The sequence below is a fragment of the Mesoplodon densirostris genome, chromosome 18, assembly GCF_025265405.1.
Source record: "Mesoplodon densirostris isolate mMesDen1 chromosome 18, mMesDen1 primary haplotype, whole genome shotgun sequence".
Taxonomy (NCBI): Eukaryota; Metazoa; Chordata; class Mammalia; order Artiodactyla; family Ziphiidae; genus Mesoplodon; species Mesoplodon densirostris.
Window position 1 is genome coordinate 8,608,360 of NC_082678.1, and position 16,216 is coordinate 8,624,575.

Genomic DNA, 16,216 nt, shown 5'->3' on the forward strand with positions numbered 1-16,216 from the left:
TGTCTCTATCCTCCACAGTGGTCTGCTGCTTGGATTCTGATGGGCCACCCTCATGCTCATCCCCAGGACCGGGGGCTGTGGAGGTGGAAGAGAGAGCCTTGCCCTGGAATCGGGAAGTCTGATTCCAATCACTAGTGCCTGTATCATTAATTAGTGCTGAGACTGTGGAAGTCGCTTCTCCTCTCTGGGTGTCAGTTTCCTCATCTATATAGTGGGGCAAATATCCTGCCCTTCCTAAGAGCGTGGTTAGAAAACCCTCTTAACTTCCAGCATATGTAAGCTTTCTATGAGTCTGATTAGGATGAAACAGCAATGGCTGCCAGGAGTCCGTTGCTCACCACTTTCTAATGATCTGTCCCCACACTGGGACCATGAACAGGTCTGAGGCATGCAAGAAAGCAGGAGGCAAAGTTCCCTGGCTGGCCTGCCATCAAGATACGAGTGTCACTATTTAATCCCTGGTTGATTTGGCCCAAACTCCATTCACCTACCTGGACCTCTACCGCCTTCTATTCAGTGAACTAGCACTGTTGGTTTGGCGAGAATAAAATGAGACAACCATGCAAACATGCTGTTACTGTGATGCTATCAGAAAACCAGGGTATTCTTGACATCTCCACTACCCAGGAGAAATCAGCTGTCAAAGAATGGCTTCCAGGTTAGGGATCTCCTCCCCCCTCACAGGGATGTGCATTATAACAGAGGTTTGGAGTGTGGTTGAAGGCTTGGGGTGCCCAGGAGACGAGGGGAATAGGAGCCTCTTGTGCCCTGTAAGCCAAGTCTTGCCCTGGTCCTATTCTGACTCTGACAATTACCTAGAGAAGGTGAGGTGAGTCACGGTGAGGCCAGGAGCAGAGGCTGGCCCTGCTATGGGCAGTAGAAAGGGGACATTTACTTGCTTGATCATTTGGGGCAAGTCACTTAGCCTCTCAGAGCCTCAGTTTCTGCAGTTATAAAAAAAGAGGATAAAATAATACTTAGCTTGTTACAAAGATTAGAAATAATGTAGGTAAAGCAACTTGCAGACATTCAATGAAGTGGTAATGGGTGTTCTCGTGTTCATTCATTCAACAAGTATTTACTGATAGGAGACAAGTAGGCTCAGAGGATAGGGTGGTGAGTGATAAACACTCACCTCCTACCTTCATAGAGCTTTCAGGCTATGGGAGAAATTGGCCTATTAAACAAAGACTAACAATGACATGAGAGATGGGCTCTAATGAGAACATCTGAGGGTGTCAGGAGGAAGTGACATGCAAGCTGAGGTCTGAAGGAAGAGAGGAGCTCGTTTGGTGAGTGGAGCCATTCCTTGGATCTTAGAGGCCAAGGGAAAAGAATTCTGCAGGTGAGGGAGTCAACCAAGCCCAGTGATGCTGAGAGAGCTTGGTAGGGCCTGGTGAGGCCCACCTTAGTGGACACAGATGGAAAACCCTTGGGCCCTACACCACAGATGCTGATAAGGGGAGAGTAGCCTGGTACTGGCCTAACAAGAACTTCAAAGTATAGAACCCAGACGTGAGGGCTGGGTGCAGGATTTTTGCCTTGTCTGGCAGCAGATGTTTCTGGGCTGACGTGGCTGGGGGTGTGAAAGGCCACAGGCTCTGTGCTCTTGTGAAGTGTGTGGATGTCTCACTATCTGCAAGTGGCTAGACTACCAACCCTGGGTGCTCAAAGGAGGCAGAGAGAAGGCATGTCCATTCACCTGTACCCTTGTCACTGCACATCTTTGCACCTGGATGTAGCATTCACTGCTTCGGGTGTAGACCAATTTTAAAAGGTCCTTGGAGACTTCCCTGGTGGCGCAGGGGTTAAGAATCCACCGGCCAGTGCCAGGGACACGGGTTCAGTCCCTGGTCCGGGAAGATCCCACATGCCGCAGAGCAACTAAGCTGGTGTGCCACAACTACTGAGCCTACGCGCCACAACTACTGAGCCCACGTGCCTCAACTACTGAAGCCCATGTGCTCTAGGGCGGCATGTGACAACTACTGAGACCGAGGGCCTAGAGCCCGTGCTCCGCAACAAGAGAAGCCACCGCAATGAGAAGCCCTCGCACCGCAACGAAGAGTAGCCCCCACTTGCCTCAACTAGAGGAAGCCATGTTAGGTACTGAGTGAGCCACTTGGAAGATGCTCTCAGTATGGCCTTGGAGATGGCAGATGACTGCTGGGGAAGTCCAGGAAGGCTTCATGGAAGAGCAGGTGTTCTGCAGGCAGCTGAAGTAGCCCAGGGTCTAGCAGACCCATCCCTGGTTCTGGGCAGGCAGGGAGAGGTCTGTAACTCTACTGGCCTAGGCAGTTGTCCTAATGCTGGCTGGGGTTCTTCACTCAGGGAGCAAAGGGACTTGTGCCCTGGGGACCTGGGAAGAACTCCTTGAATTTGCCCATTACCGTCTGGGAAGAGGCAGGAACCCCGCCTCTGCACAAGCTGCCCAGGTGGCAGGTGTTATAGGAAGTGTCTAGTCTTAGACACTAAGTGTCTAGATTTAGGGGATGAAAGACTTCTCTGGCTGGGAGGGAGTGAGATTCAACCCTTCCCCTACTCCAGGGAATGGACAGTCAAGAGAGCTGTTGTCAGAAAGATTAAGCCTGGTGATCTTGGGCAAGGTTTACTTCTCTGTGGCTTATTTTTCTCATCCAAAAAAATGGGTGTGATAATAGTAACTACCTTATGGGATCATCGTGAGATTAAAATGAACGAATACGTGCAAAATTCTTAAATCAGCGCATGGTGCATAAGCTACTGTTATAACTTAGTTGTTGATACGGAGATGAGAGTATATTTGTTCTTCCAGCTCCAATATTCCCCAAACCCCTGGATGAAAGAAGAGAAACCCCTCAGCTGCCTGGGCTCTGCCCCCTTCCCTATTCCAAAAAGGACAACTTCAACAACAGCTGGGGTGGGCTTGGGGTCTCAGATTTTAGAGGGAGACTTGTTGTAAAACCTTTTTGAACATTATATAAGTAAAAAAAAAAAAAAAGTAAGCCTCCACTTAGTCCAGCTCCCTCAGAGGTAACCGCTGTTAACAGTTTGGGGAGCCTTCCCTGCCTCTCTAATAGCACCGTGTCCTGGATGTATTTATATGATCTCTGTAGGTATCTTGAAGCCCTGGGTGGTTTCTTATCACTTTCTGGCTCCTCCACACTGAGCTAGGGCCTGGCCCAGATGAGGTATTCAGTAATGTTAAAATGAGCAGAGCAAGTAGAGGCCAAACAGATGGGTTGGCCAAGTCCTCGGGCGTATCCCTGTGCTCTTACCCCGAATTGGAGGCCACAGAGCAGAATGGTGGGAGAATCCACATTGGAGACTCCATTCTTAATACTTAGCTCTACATCCTGGGTACCTCAGACCAATCTCTCCCCTAGTGCCCCACACTCACTTCGGGTGGGAGAAAACCCAGATGTCTTCGTTTTCTTCAGTGATGATCATCACCGTCCCACGCACTGAAGTGCAGCCAAAAGAATTTTATTTTTATGTATTTATTTATTTATTTGGCTGTGTCAGATCTTTGTTGCGGCCTGTGGGATCTTTTGTTGCGGTGCGCGGGCTTCTCTCTAGTTGTGGCACGGGCTCCGGGGTCCTCAGGCTCAGTAGTTGCAGGGCGCAGGCTCTCTAGTTGTGGCACTCAGGCTCTAGAGCACATGGGCTTAGTTGTCCTGTGGCCTGTGGGATCTTAGTTCCCTCACCAGGGATCAAACTCATGTCCCCTGCATTGGAAGGCAGATTCTTAACTACTAGACCACCAGGGAAGTCCTCAAAAGAATTTTAAATCACAGGGCTTGGGAGACTTGCATCTGCATTTTGCTTTACAACTTACAAAATATTAATAATTTCTTACCCACTGCCTCATAATGACCCTTCAAGTAGATATTTTTATGAGGCCCATTTTATAGATGGAGAAACTGAGGCTCAGAGAGGTGAAATTTCGTTTCCTGAAACACTGAACTGGGCCAGAACTTGAGCCCAGTTCTTCTGACTCCAAGTGCTGCATGTCTGCTGGGTCCTGCTGTCTCCGGTTCTAGCTCTGCCCTGAACCAGCCCGAGCAACCTTGGGTTCTGCTCTGGGTCTCAGTTTTTCCAGCTGTGTAATGAGAGTTGCCCATTCTGTGGCTTTCTCAGTTTTGGCAGATGGGGCAAATGGGTAGCATGTGGAAAGCATGGTGGCGGGGAGCCCTCTGGTCCCTTTTCTCTCCAGGCCCCAGATGCCCCCTCTCAGTAACCCTTCCACCCCCACCCAGTCCCAAACATGTATAAACTTTTCACTTCCACTTTATTATCACTTCCCTTGTAGGATTTTAAGGTTTATTACCTGGAAGGAAGCGAGGATCTCACACCTCCAGTTCCACTTTTCAAATATACCTTCATCGCTTGTGAAAATAACCTTATTAACAGCATCTAACCTGCTACAGCTTACGGGGGTACCCAGATAAGTACATGCAGAAGGGACCAGGGCAGGGGAAACAGCACAGCTAGCTGAAGTAGTGCAGCCTCTGGACCCCTCGGATTTTCTCCCAGCTCTTGGGGGTCCTGGAGCTGTTGTCAGGGTCAGCAGAATGCGGGTGAGCCCCAGAGTAGCCTTGAGCAATTGGTCCTTGCCTCCTGCCTCCTCCTTTGACGCTCAGAGATCCTCCGGGACACAGCTCCCGTGCCTCCGCGCCTCCCCTGTCCCCTGGATGCTTGTCCAGGATTGATTCTCCAGGCAGCTCCCCCTCTGAGCAGTAAATGAAATATCGGTTACCAGGAGTGAGGCGGGAGGCAATTAACCCCTAGACCTCACCATGGCAGATGTGTTTGCAGCAAGCTGAAGCGGAGAGCCGAGCGCACCTGCCTGGCCTTCCTGCAAAGTCATCCAATTAGGGTAGCCCCCTCTGCTCCCCGTGACCCCGGAAACCAGGGCAGCAGCAGCTCTGAGGGCTGGCATCTGCCTGGGCACAGGATGGCCTGCCATTCCTCGTGTGGGTGAGCTCCAGGGGCGCTGCCATCCTCACACCCCTTTGGCAGGGACACTATTCGTTAATTAATCACACATCTTTCTAAAGGGGAGGCAGCCTGGGGAGGCTTCTTCCTTGCTTCCTCCAGAGTGGGACCACCATTCTGCCTGTCCAGCTTCGTTTCCACCACCTAGCCAGCCCCACCCCGTGGAATGTTTCTGTGGCAGACACGCCCCTGACAGAGGAAGAGGCGAGACACAGGCCCTGCTTTCAAGGAGCTCCCAATTGGATGAGGAGACAGTTTGTCCTTCAGGGAACCCCCAGTCCCAGGGTCTGGTCTCAGAAAGCCCTAGTTTAATAGAAAAAGCACAGTGTCTACCCTTGGAGCCACTGAGAGGATGGCCACAATCTCTGCAACTAGGAAATGGCCCCTCCTCATCCCCAGTCTCTGGAGATACACACCTTGCCCTCAATTCAGTCAAAACACTGTCTTTGAGGATGCCCAGGCTGATGGAGGACACAGTCTTGCCTTCAGGAAGTTTCCCATTCTGAGGGTGGAGACATAGTCCTTGCCCTCAGGTCTCCCAAGTCTGAGGGGGAAAAAATAGACTCGCCCTTGGGGAGCCCCTGTCTAATGGGGGAGACACTACCCCAACATGTTCCCCAGCAGCTGGGATGCCGCTTGAGTGACAACCAGCTGGCAACTGGCACCGCCGGACACCCCTGGTGCCCTGCAAAGGAAGAAAAAGTCCTTGGCTTCAGTCCTGTCCCAGTTGTGCCACAAACTTGCTGCATGACCATGGACAAGTCACAGATTTTCATACTATAATTTCCTCATCTGCGACATGGAGATTTTAGGCCCATCTCTCAGAATGACATGAGGATCAGCCAGTCACCAGAAAGAAAAGAAAGCAGGCCAGCCAGCCTGGCTCTCCCTACAAAAATGATTAACATGCTTTTTGCTGTAGCAGGGGTCCTAGACCAGGCCCTGTGGTCTCTGGGGAGGGCTGGGGAGCATGCCCAGGTGTGGTGGCTGGGTAATTCGGGGCCAGTGTGGCCATTAAAGAATCACAGGGGGGCTTCCCTGGTGGCACAGTGGTTGAGAGTCTGCCTGCCGATGCAGGGGACACGAGTTCGTGCCCCGGTCCGGGAAGATCCCACGTGCCACGGAGCGGCTGGGCCCGTGAGCCATGGCCGCTGAGCCTGCGCATCTGGAGCCTGTGCTCCGCAACAGGAGAGGCCACAACAGTGAGAGGCCCGCATACCAAAAAAAAAAAAAAAGAATCACAGGGGGCTGTGGGTGGCACTGGGCGGGGGGGTGGGGGGTGTGCTGGCTAATCTAATCACTCTTCCCAAGGAAACTCTTGTTCCAGCTAGACCTGCCAGGGGTTTTACTGGGTTTGTGGGAACCCGCAGATTTCAATCTCCAGACCCCACAGGGAAGGAACAAGTATTAAGCTAATTTTATTAAATGGCCACAGCTGGCAGTAGGGGGATGTAGGGGAGAGAAGACAGGATAAAGAAAGTCATTCAAGTCTGCCAGCCTTGACAAGGGTCCATACATGGGGCCTGACTGGGAGGGAGGCCACCCCTCCTTCCTGTCTCTCCAGCTGAGCCAGCAGGGGGAGGGGAGGCCAGATGGGACCCTTCCCTCAAGCAGAGCCTTGGGATTCTCCAAGAGGCTCACCCCATGGCTGCTGCCCAGGGCAGATGCTTGTAAATCCCATCAAGGCTCTGCAGGGCAGCGCTGGAGTGGAAGCATTGGGCTGCCCCCAAGCCATCCTTCCTCCATTCTGCTTTGGAGATCCCAGGTCTTTATGAACTATGGCATGCTGGGTAAGAGCATGGCCTTTGGTTCAAATCCTGGCACCTGCCTCTTCCTAGCTCTGTGACCACGGCAATTACTTATCCTCTCTGTGCCTCAGTTTCCTCATCTGAAATGGATGAAACAACAGCAACCATGTTAAAGGGCATGGGAGCACTTCTTGCCAGTCCACTCCCACCCCACACACATTTCCATGAGATACTATTTATAAAGTTCCTATATGGGGCTTCCCTGGTGGCGCAGTGGTTAAGAATCCACCTGCCAATGCAGGGGACATGGGTTCGAGACCTGGTCCAGGAAGATCCTACATGCCGCGGAGCAACTAAGCCCGTGCACCACAACTACAGAGCCCGTGTGCCACAACTACTGAAGCCTGCGCGCCTAGAGCCTGTGCTCTGCAACAAGAGAAGCCACCGCAATGAGAAGCCCGTGCACTGTAACAAAGAGTAGCCCTGCTCGCCACAACTAGAGAAAGCCTGCGTGCAGCAACGAAGACCCAACGCAGCCAAAAATAAATTAAAAAAATAAAAAAGTTCCTATACGGTGTCAGACACAGAGTGGGTGCTCTCTAAATATTAGCTATTATGATTTAGGAATGCCCTAACTGTGCAACTGTCATGGTCCCAGTAATAGGAGGTGAAGGAGGCAGTGACAAGGCAAGGAGATTTAGTGTGCCTCCAGGGAGCAAGGGCTTCTTGGATTCAAGTGCAATCACAGAACTTGGGGACTGTGTCCTTTTTTTAAAAAAAAAAATTTTATTTATTTTATTTTATTTACTTTTGGCTGCGTTCGGTCTTCGTTGCTGTGAGTGGGCTTTCTCTAGTTGAAGCGTGCAGGGGCTACTGTTCGTTGAGGTGTGTGGCCTTCTTATTGCGGTGGCCTCTCCTATTGCGGTGGCCTCTCCTATTGTGGTGGCCTCTCCTATTGTGGAGCGTGGGCTCAGTAGTTGTGGTTCACGGGCTCTAGAGTGCAGGCTCTGTAGTTGTGGCACACAGGCTTAGTTGCTATGCGGCATATCTTCCTGGACCAGGGCTCGAACCCGTGTCCCCTGCATTGGCAGGTGGATCCTTAACCACTGCATCACCAGGGAGGTCCCTGTGTCCTATTTTAAAAGCTATTTCACCTCTTTGGAAAAAGAATAAAATCTACTCACCCAACCTCCCAGGGCTCTTGGAAGACTCAAGTGAGATGACATATGTGAAAGCCTTTGACAAACTTTAAAGTGATGCATAAATAATAAAAGCTGTGTTTATTGAGCATATACATGACACCTCTTTAATTCTCAGTCAAGTGAGGTAGGTTAGGTCTCCTCACCTACATATTATAATGAGAAAACTGAGGCCCAGGGGTGAAGTGCTTGGGTCAAGGTCAACCAGCATTTAATGCAAAGCTTGTTCCCGTCACTGCTGTCACTAACCCAGAACCGAGTCAGAAAAGAGTGACACGGCCAGGATTCTACACCGTGGCACTGGGACCGGAACCTGGGTTTCCCAATTTAAAACTTGCTGTGCCTTTGGAATGCTGATGCCACTTTCAAGGTCGAAAAGATGGAGCTTTTCCACACTGGAAAATGATGATGTAACTGGGCTGCCTCCTATTCCAGCTGCCCAGGCCCACTTGGGCTGTGGTGGGCATTGGGCCCCTCGGCCCACCTCCTCCTGGAGCAGCTCTGGCTCTGGCGCCTGGCTCCCCACGGATCCACGAGAAGCTTTCAGCAGACCCCTTCCCAGCCTGGAGGAGGGCAGGGTTCATGGTACCCTCCTGCAACTCCTCTCCAGGGCACAGTCGGAAAGCCAGCGGGGTGGAAGTGTTTTATTATAGCTTTGGTCAGACGGGGCGCAGCCGGCCCGGGCTGTAGCTGGGAAGCCATCCAGCCCCCAATACACCGCTCCCCCAGGCAGCGCCACCCCAGAGCGGGTGGGCAGCGCATCCGAGCACGGGGAGCGACCCCGCCGAGACCTCTCCCCCAGCTGGGGAGGGCTGGTGGGTCAGGTGGGCAAAAACAATCCTATTGTACAAATATACAGTGCGGGCCGGGGCGGGGGCGGTCGACACCGCCTCCCGGGGAACCGGGACGGGGCGCGCTGGACCCGGCTCTGCGGTGAGACGGCGGGAGGGCTAGCTGCGGCCCCGACAGTGGTGAGGGCAGGCCGGGGGCGTCATAGCCGGGAGAAGCCGGCGGCCGTGGCGGGCAGCGAGGGGGTGTGGGTAGCGGGACGGGTCATCCTCTGCCCCGCCAGGAGGGGACCTCCGGGGGGATAGGGGAGGGGTCGCGAGGAGCTCAATCGGAGTAGATGATGAAGCCGGAGAATGTGCTGTATTTGTTGCTGTTGCCGCCGTGCGCTTTGCCTCCGTCGAGCTTGATGAAGACCTCGTCGCCCGCGTCCAGGTGCAGGATCACGCTGTTGCTGGCGTAGTCGTAGTTCTGGTCTGCGTCCTGGGCAATGGCGCTGGCCCGCACCTGCGGGGTTGGTGGGGGCAGGAGAAGAGGGGTGTGTGTGAGAGGGTAAGGGAGGAGGAGGGAGAGAAGTGGGGTTGGGGAGGGAGGGGGACCGTCAGAGGTAAGGCAGCTACCTGTGGAAGCCCCCAAAGCCCCACCTCCAGCCCCATCAGGGCTCTCAGCCTGCTTTTCTCCCATCATCCCACCACTGCCCTGTCCAGTCATAACTGTGTGTTTTGGGAAGGGGTTACAGAGGAGCCTTGGATTTCTAGGGCAGGTGTAATCTGGGTCTGAATTGGCGGTCAAGGTGTAATCGGCCCCCTTAGCTCCCCTAAGTCTCACTGTCTGACTTCAACAATGTTTCCAGGATGCCCCAGCTTGGAACTCCCTCCTTGCAGAGAGGAATTCTCTGGACCCCCAAGGGATGGAGGGCCATCCCGTCTCTCACCATTGGTTCCTCTCTGCCTTATTGTGATAATGATGCCTTACATCTCAGCCACATCCACCTGTTCTTATGTCAGTGGATGGACAGGAGGGCGCCCCTTGGCCTTATAGGTTCGGGCCTGGATCAATGCCAGGCTACTAGTAAGCAACCACACTAGTACCAGGACCTGCTCTGTGGACGCCTTGTCTGAAGTCCATTCTGGAGTCTTTCACACCAGAGCAGTGAGATGGAAGGCCTGGTAATTACTTCCCTTCCCAAGGCTCACGTTGGGCCTGCATCCCGCCTCCAAGGAGCTGTAGCTATACCTGTGACTATTCCCCCACCCAAAGAGGACTTCTGGCTTCTCCTGTTATCACCCCACGGTGGTAGAAAGGAAGTGGATGGGAAGAAGGGAGCCAAGCCTTATATCCCTCTGTGATCCTCAGCCTGATCTGATATCTTTGTTGCTCCTTGTTTTGATGGAGGAGGGGCGGGACAGGCAGGACGATGGGGCAGGGGAGGGCCAGCCTTTGGATTTTTTTTTTTTAATAAATTTATTTATTTATTTTTGACTGCATTGGGTCTTCATTGCTGCATGTGGGCTTCTCATTGTGGTGGCCTCTCCTGCTGCAAAGCATGGGCTCTAGGCACGTGGGCTTCAGTAGCTGTGGCACACGGGCTCAGTAGTTGTGGCGCACGGGCTTAGTTGCTCTGCGGCATGTGGGATCCTCCCGGACCAGGGCCCAAACCCACGTCCCCTGCATTGGCAGGCAGACTCCCAACCACTGCGCCACCAGGGAAGCCCCAGCCTTTGGATTTGAAGCCTGACACATCATTTAGGGGGCTCAGACTATAATCATAAGATATTGAGGATGTGGGGTGGTGGACAAATTCCCTCCAGTCATTCCTTTCCAACCGCTGAGGCCAGCACAAGTCCTGAGCCATCTGATCTGGGGCCTCTCCAGGATATTCTGGGTGGAGAATGGGAAGAGAGGAGCCATCTCCAAGTTCTGGCTTGTGTTGGGGGGAGGGTGCATTGAATGGGGTTCTCTCAGCCAGGCTCCTCAACAGCCCCTCTCCATCCTGCCCCTTCCCCGAAGGCAACTCCCCCAAGGGCTGACAGTCAGGGCTGGGCCAAGCCAAATTAGGGGAGGGGCCCATCCTCCCTCCTGGACGGAAGGCAGAACTGTAGATCAGCTGTGCCAAAGCTGCTGACTCAGCAGCAATGCCGCAGCAGGAGGACCCGACACATTTGCATGCAGTCAGTCTGCCATTGAAAGCCCAGATCTTTTCAGCCCCTTCTCGCCCCTGAAGCTCTTCTTCCCCAACCTGGGAGGGAATTGTTTGGGGCACTCAGTTGGGAAAACTCCTGGTCCAGCTAAAGGTGGTGGAAAATCAAATGAGGGAAAGATGCCGTCTGCCAAGGAGCTCAGTTTCTCCGTTTAGAAAATGGATGAGAAGATCCTGCCTCACCACTGCCACCAGTGTAGAAGCTTTTTGACAGTGAAGGAAAAAATGTTTAATCTTGATGGGGCTTTGAGCTACTAGGAAAGAGCTGAAAGCAAGCAGCCAACTCCTGTATTGTTCCCTGGGCCCTAATCCTGGTAGTATTTATTATTACACATGCATTTCATTATCTTTGCTAATAAATTACTATTAATAACAATTATTTTTATTACCCAGATTAATTTAGCCTTAACTCATTAAGACAGTGTGCTTCTTAATAGCCAAATCCATTAGAATACCACCATCTGTCATCAGGAATCTCCTGGTGATATGACAGGCATCAGAACTGTTATGCTTATGTTTATTATTTATTCATCACCATGATTGTTGCTGTGATTATCCTAACTATCCACGGAGGCAGGGAGAATTAATGCTCTTCCATCCTTAGACAGTGGGGGATCCAGGAATGGAACCCAGGGGTCCTGATTCTCTGCACAAGACTGGAAACAGTTGAGGCATCCAGCTCCTCCTGGGGGCCGAGGGGAAGTTTGGGGATTTGAGGTTGTCCTGGAAGCAGGAAAGCAAGTCTGGGGCTTGTCAGGAGGGGACGCTATAGAAGTACCTCTTCAAGGGCTGCCAATAAAGGAAACTGAGGCAGTGGTCCGATTAGGGGCCTGGAGTGGGGGTGGGGTGGGGCAGAGAACCCAGGAAATGTGCCCCTACCCCCAGAGCAATGCTGGGGTTTTGGATGTGCAGGTGTGGCTCCCACAGGCAGCCAGCCTGGTCCACAGGGGACTTGTGCTTTCATACCATTGCTGGGTCCCTACTATGCCATGCACTGGTTCTGTGCTGTGAAAGGCATTAGAGGCCAGAGAGGACAGCAGGGGGCCCCTCTCCCCCCATCAGAGAGGCTGATCTCCAGTTAGGTCTTTATACCATGGTCCCCAGTTTACACACCCCACCACTTCTCACCTCACTCAAACTCTGGTGTCCAAGCCCCTGCCCATCTGTAATACTTGCCTTCCCATAGGCCCTGGCCTGTCCCCACACAGCACCCTCTTCTCTAGCCCCGTTTATCAATTTCACATCCTCGCCCGGCATGTGGGATCTCAGTTCCCCGACCAGGGACTAGGGATCGAACCAATGCCCTCTGCACTGGAAGCATGGAGTCTTAACCACTGGACTTCCAGGGAAGTCCCTGAACTGTGGGTCTTATAGGGAGCTGCAGGGGGCTCACCTCACCCAGGGCACCAGCCCCAACCTAGAATCCCTTCCTCAGGCTCTTCAGGTGCCCATGTCCTAATGACTCGGGCTTAGTGCCATCAGGCTGTGCAGTGGTGACTCAAAGCTACCCCTAGGTAGAGGGGCTGGTGGGCCTCACACAAGGACAGAGAGGGGGTCTCAACACCAGGCAGGAAGGTGGTGACGCCCCGTCTCCCCATGTTGCCCAGGGAAGGGCCAGGGCCCCGATGCAGCTCTGCCTTCTGGAGGAAATTCTGGAAGCCTCTCTGCAAGGCAGGAAGCCAGGAAGGAAAAGCACAGAGCCCAGGGTCACCCCTGGACTTGAAGGCGTGGGAGGAGCAAGCTCCTCTCTTCTGGTCCCACCCATTGCCCAGCCCCATCATTGTTTTCTCCGCTCACTTGAATGTCCACCTCTGAGCCAGCCTTTCCCTACACTTGACCTTTTCATTTTCTCCCTAGTTGTGTCTCCTCACCTTGGGGACCCAGGTTCACCTTCCTCTCCCCCGAGCAGGTTGGTCTGAGCTGGGGCAGGCCCCACTGAATCACTCTCTCCAGCCGACACATCTGGGGACACAAGAGTGCCAGTGGTCTCCCTATCCTCCCCCCAGTCAATAATCGCTGGGCTGTGTTATTGTGTGTTAACTACCGTCTCCCCTGCACAGACCACGAGGTTCTGGAGGGCAAGCAGACTGAACCTCGGGAACCCCAAACCTGGCTCCTAGTAGGGGCTCAAGACTAATATAAAGAATGACCAGTGAGATTAAAGGAGTCTCTTGGACAATCTGGAAGAAGTCACAAAGGATGTGGGGGAGGACCAGGGCCTATGACCCGACTGCTTGTCTTGGATGTTTTTATGTGTGTGGAGGAAATGGTCTGAGTAACTGTTGAAATGCTGGGTCTCTGAAACCCCTGGTTAAAGCCACCTCATTTCTTCTACCAGCCTGTGGTGCCAACTCCGTGTCAGGCTCTGTCGATGTCCTGCCCCGGGGGTAAAAAGAGGCTTTGGGGTCAGTTTCACCTCCCTGAGACTGCAGCAAGTGTCCTTGCCCCAAGCACACACCATCTTTGGGGCCTCCTCTTGTCTCATCTCTGGGGCCCTGCGGCACCCTCCTGAAGTAGCTCAGGGTCTAGGGCCCACTGGTGGCCTGGTGACCACCTCCCTATTCAGGCAAGCTGGGCCCCCAGCCCCCTGAAACCTCAACTTCATGCCAGCCCAAACTTTCTTTAGGAAAGGAAGAAAATCCATCAATGAAGGTGACATTGTTGCATCCCTTACCGGCGATTAATAAGGGGAATTGTGGGGCTGTCTGCAGAGATGGCCCTAACTGGATACTAGGGCCTCCCACTTGGTCAAGAACCAAGGACAAAGAGGAGAGACACAGGAAGCCTGATAGACACAAGTGGGAGAGAGACACCAAAGAAATAAAGAGGGGGGCGGTTAAACCCAGGGGTGAGGGACCAGAAACCCAGGGAGAGACAGATAGGACTGGTAGACACAGGGGAGAAGCCAGCACAAGAGATGGAGAGATAGGAGAAAGAGGCAGGGGAGAGGCAGAAACCAGAGACAGCAGGCATGGGAGAGAGGGCAGAGAGGGCAGGGGGGAGACTTACAAGCACCTGGTAGGCTTTTTGCTGACTCTCAGGCCTGTCCTTTCCCCCACCCCTCAAGCCAGGGTCTGCCTCAGGGTAGTGCTGCAGTGGGAGGGGTTCCAGCAGGATCCTGGGTCTCAGTCGCAGGAGATTCCTTCCCAACTCCCATCAGCCTAGCTTTAGTTCTGATTGGCACAGACACCTTCTTCCACAAGGATGCTCTGCTTGACTACCCCAGGGGCCCCAGGCCACCATGGTCTGGGAGCACTGAGAAGGGAGGGGGAATCAAAGCGAAGGGAGCTGGGTAAAACTGTCACCCTAGGGCAGGGTTAGGTCAAGATTGGTCCCGGGGCAGCGGTTCCAAGGAGAGCAGGAGGCATTGCCGGTCCCAGGTACCAAAGACCTCGTGAGCTTGGTGCCTGCCACTCTGGTCTCTCCGATGGGGATAGGGAACGAAGAGGATCCCCCGACACCCCAGGAATCAGGAGTTGCAGCTGGGAGGCAAAGACGAGGGGAGTTTCCACCTCTTTGCCCTGCCTCAGGAGGAAAAACTTTCCCCCCACCCCGGCCGTCTTCTTGTGCGGTTAGCTCTGACACAGTGGGAAGGGGCCGCGCAGTCCCGGGTTTTGCAAAGGGTGTCAGATCGGCCCAGTGGTCCCTTCCTTAGGGCGGGGGATGTATTGCAGCTAAGGCTTTATGCGCTCGGCTCCCTTTGCCTTTGTGCGCAAAACATCTCCTACAGCTCGCCTTCTCCGCTTGCGCGCCTAGCGGTGCGCCCAGGCGCCCGTGGGCGCCGAAGCTGCCTTTCCCCAGAGCCCAGCCTGATCCGTCCCCTCATCGCCAGCTGGTACCAACAAGAATCCCAGCTCTCAGATGCTGTTTCCCAAGGGCCAAGCCCCCAAGGGCCAGTCCGCGCGCCCGGGAGCCCTGCGCTCTGATTATTAATTGGATTTATCTCCCGCATTTCCATGCCGCAGGTGCCCAGCGGCATTTGCCTTGGAGCTGGCGCCCAGGAACCGAGGAGTTAGGGGTGCCAGCCAGCCTGGACCATCATCGCCTGTAATGCCTAAGCCGCTCCCGGGGCTCCATCTGCGCCCTTCCGTACCCTTCGGCCCCGGGTTCCCTGGATGCCCTGCCCCCAGGCCAGCCCCATGCCCCCGCCGGGCCCACCTGGCCGTTCTTGCAGAGGTCCGCCCACATACTGGTGCCGTCGCCGCCGCGCATGAGGACGTGGTAGGTGAAAAAGTAGGTGCCGGGAATGTTGCATGTAAACTTGCCGCTGGTCGCGTCGTAGTTGTTGCCTAGGTTGGTGACCACGTCGTCGAACTTGAGCACCTCGTAACCCTCGTGAGGGTTCTTGAGGCCGGCGTAGAAGGCCACGCGCGGCACCGTGGTATAGGTGGCCGTGCTGATGGCGCCGCTGCCCCCCGCGCCCGGCAGCCCGGGAGGGCCGGTCTTGCCCGGCTCACCCTTCTCCCCAGGTGGCCCCACAGGACCCGGAGGACCCGGGTCCCCAGGGGGCCCGGGAGGGCCCGGCTTGCCTGTGCGTCCCGGCTTCCCCTGGGGGCCCTGCACCAGCGTGGAGGGCGGGGGCGCGCCGCTCTGCTCGCTCAGGGCGTCGCCGCCGTCGGGCCGCGCGCCGGCGCCGGGGCCCCGCGCGGGGTAGGGGTCGCACACCATGCGGCAGGTGCCCAGCATCTCATAGTGGCCATCCGGGCCGCCCGAGCTCACCAGCACGGGGATGAGCACCACCAGCACCAGCAGCATCACCACGCCCGCGGCGGCTGCCAGGAGCGTCTTCCGGCCGGCGCGGAGCCTGGGGAGCGCCGGGCCGCCAGGCCGCGCCGTCGGGGCAATGGTGCCGGCGGGCGGGGGGCGCGGGCAGGGCGCCCGTGCTCAAGGGCGGTCCGGCGGGGCTGAGGGCATGGGGCCGGGCCCGGGGCGCCGCGCTGCGCTGGATGCGCTGCCGAGCCCAGCCGCCTGCTCCTGTCTCGCGCTTCCCTCCCGCGGCGCGGCAGAACTGAACGCGGCGGCCGCCGCCTCCTGCCTGATTCCTCCAGCCTCCCCGCGCTCGAGCCACCGCCCCCTCCGCCCTGTCCAGCCCCACCCGCTCAGCGCAGCTTTGCGCCCGTGAGGGGTGGGGCTGAGGGCTGGGCCGGCGCCTAATTGGGCCGCGGACGGTAGGGCTCCGCCCACCAAGAGGGGCGGGGCCGTGGGGCGGGGCCGCGGAGTAGAGGGCTGGAGCCGGGAGAGGAAAGGGGAGACTGTCTGAGGGAGACAGAGCCTCGGAAATGGAGAGGGTGCTAGAGTCTCAGACA

The 16,216-nt window shown here is 55.2% G+C and overlaps 1 protein-coding gene across 1 annotated transcript; it reads right to left on the reverse strand.

Moving 5' to 3' along the window:
* Positions 1-7,990: 7,990 nt before the first annotated feature.
* On the reverse strand, positions 7,991-15,730 carry C1QL1 (complement C1q like 1). The gene is made up of 2 exons (XM_060081693.1): positions 15,069-15,730; positions 7,991-9,217 (listed from the first exon to the last, which is right to left on the reverse strand). Exons 1-2 carry the CDS (start codon positions 15,663-15,665, stop codon positions 9,038-9,040), a joined length of 777 nt encoding a protein of 258 aa, XP_059937676.1. The 5' UTR covers positions 15,666-15,730; the 3' UTR covers positions 7,991-9,037.
* Between the last annotated feature and the right edge of the window lie 486 nt (positions 15,731-16,216).

Coding starts and splice junctions, on each gene's coding strand:
- C1QL1 (XM_060081693.1), bottom strand. CDS start 15,665: ATGCTGCTGGTGCTGGTGGTGCTCATCCCCGTGCTGGTGAGCTCGGGC. Junction 9,218..15,068: donor ACCTCTGCAAGAACGGCCAG/GTGGGCCCGGCG, acceptor CCAACCCCGCAG/GTGCGGGCCAGCGCCATTGC.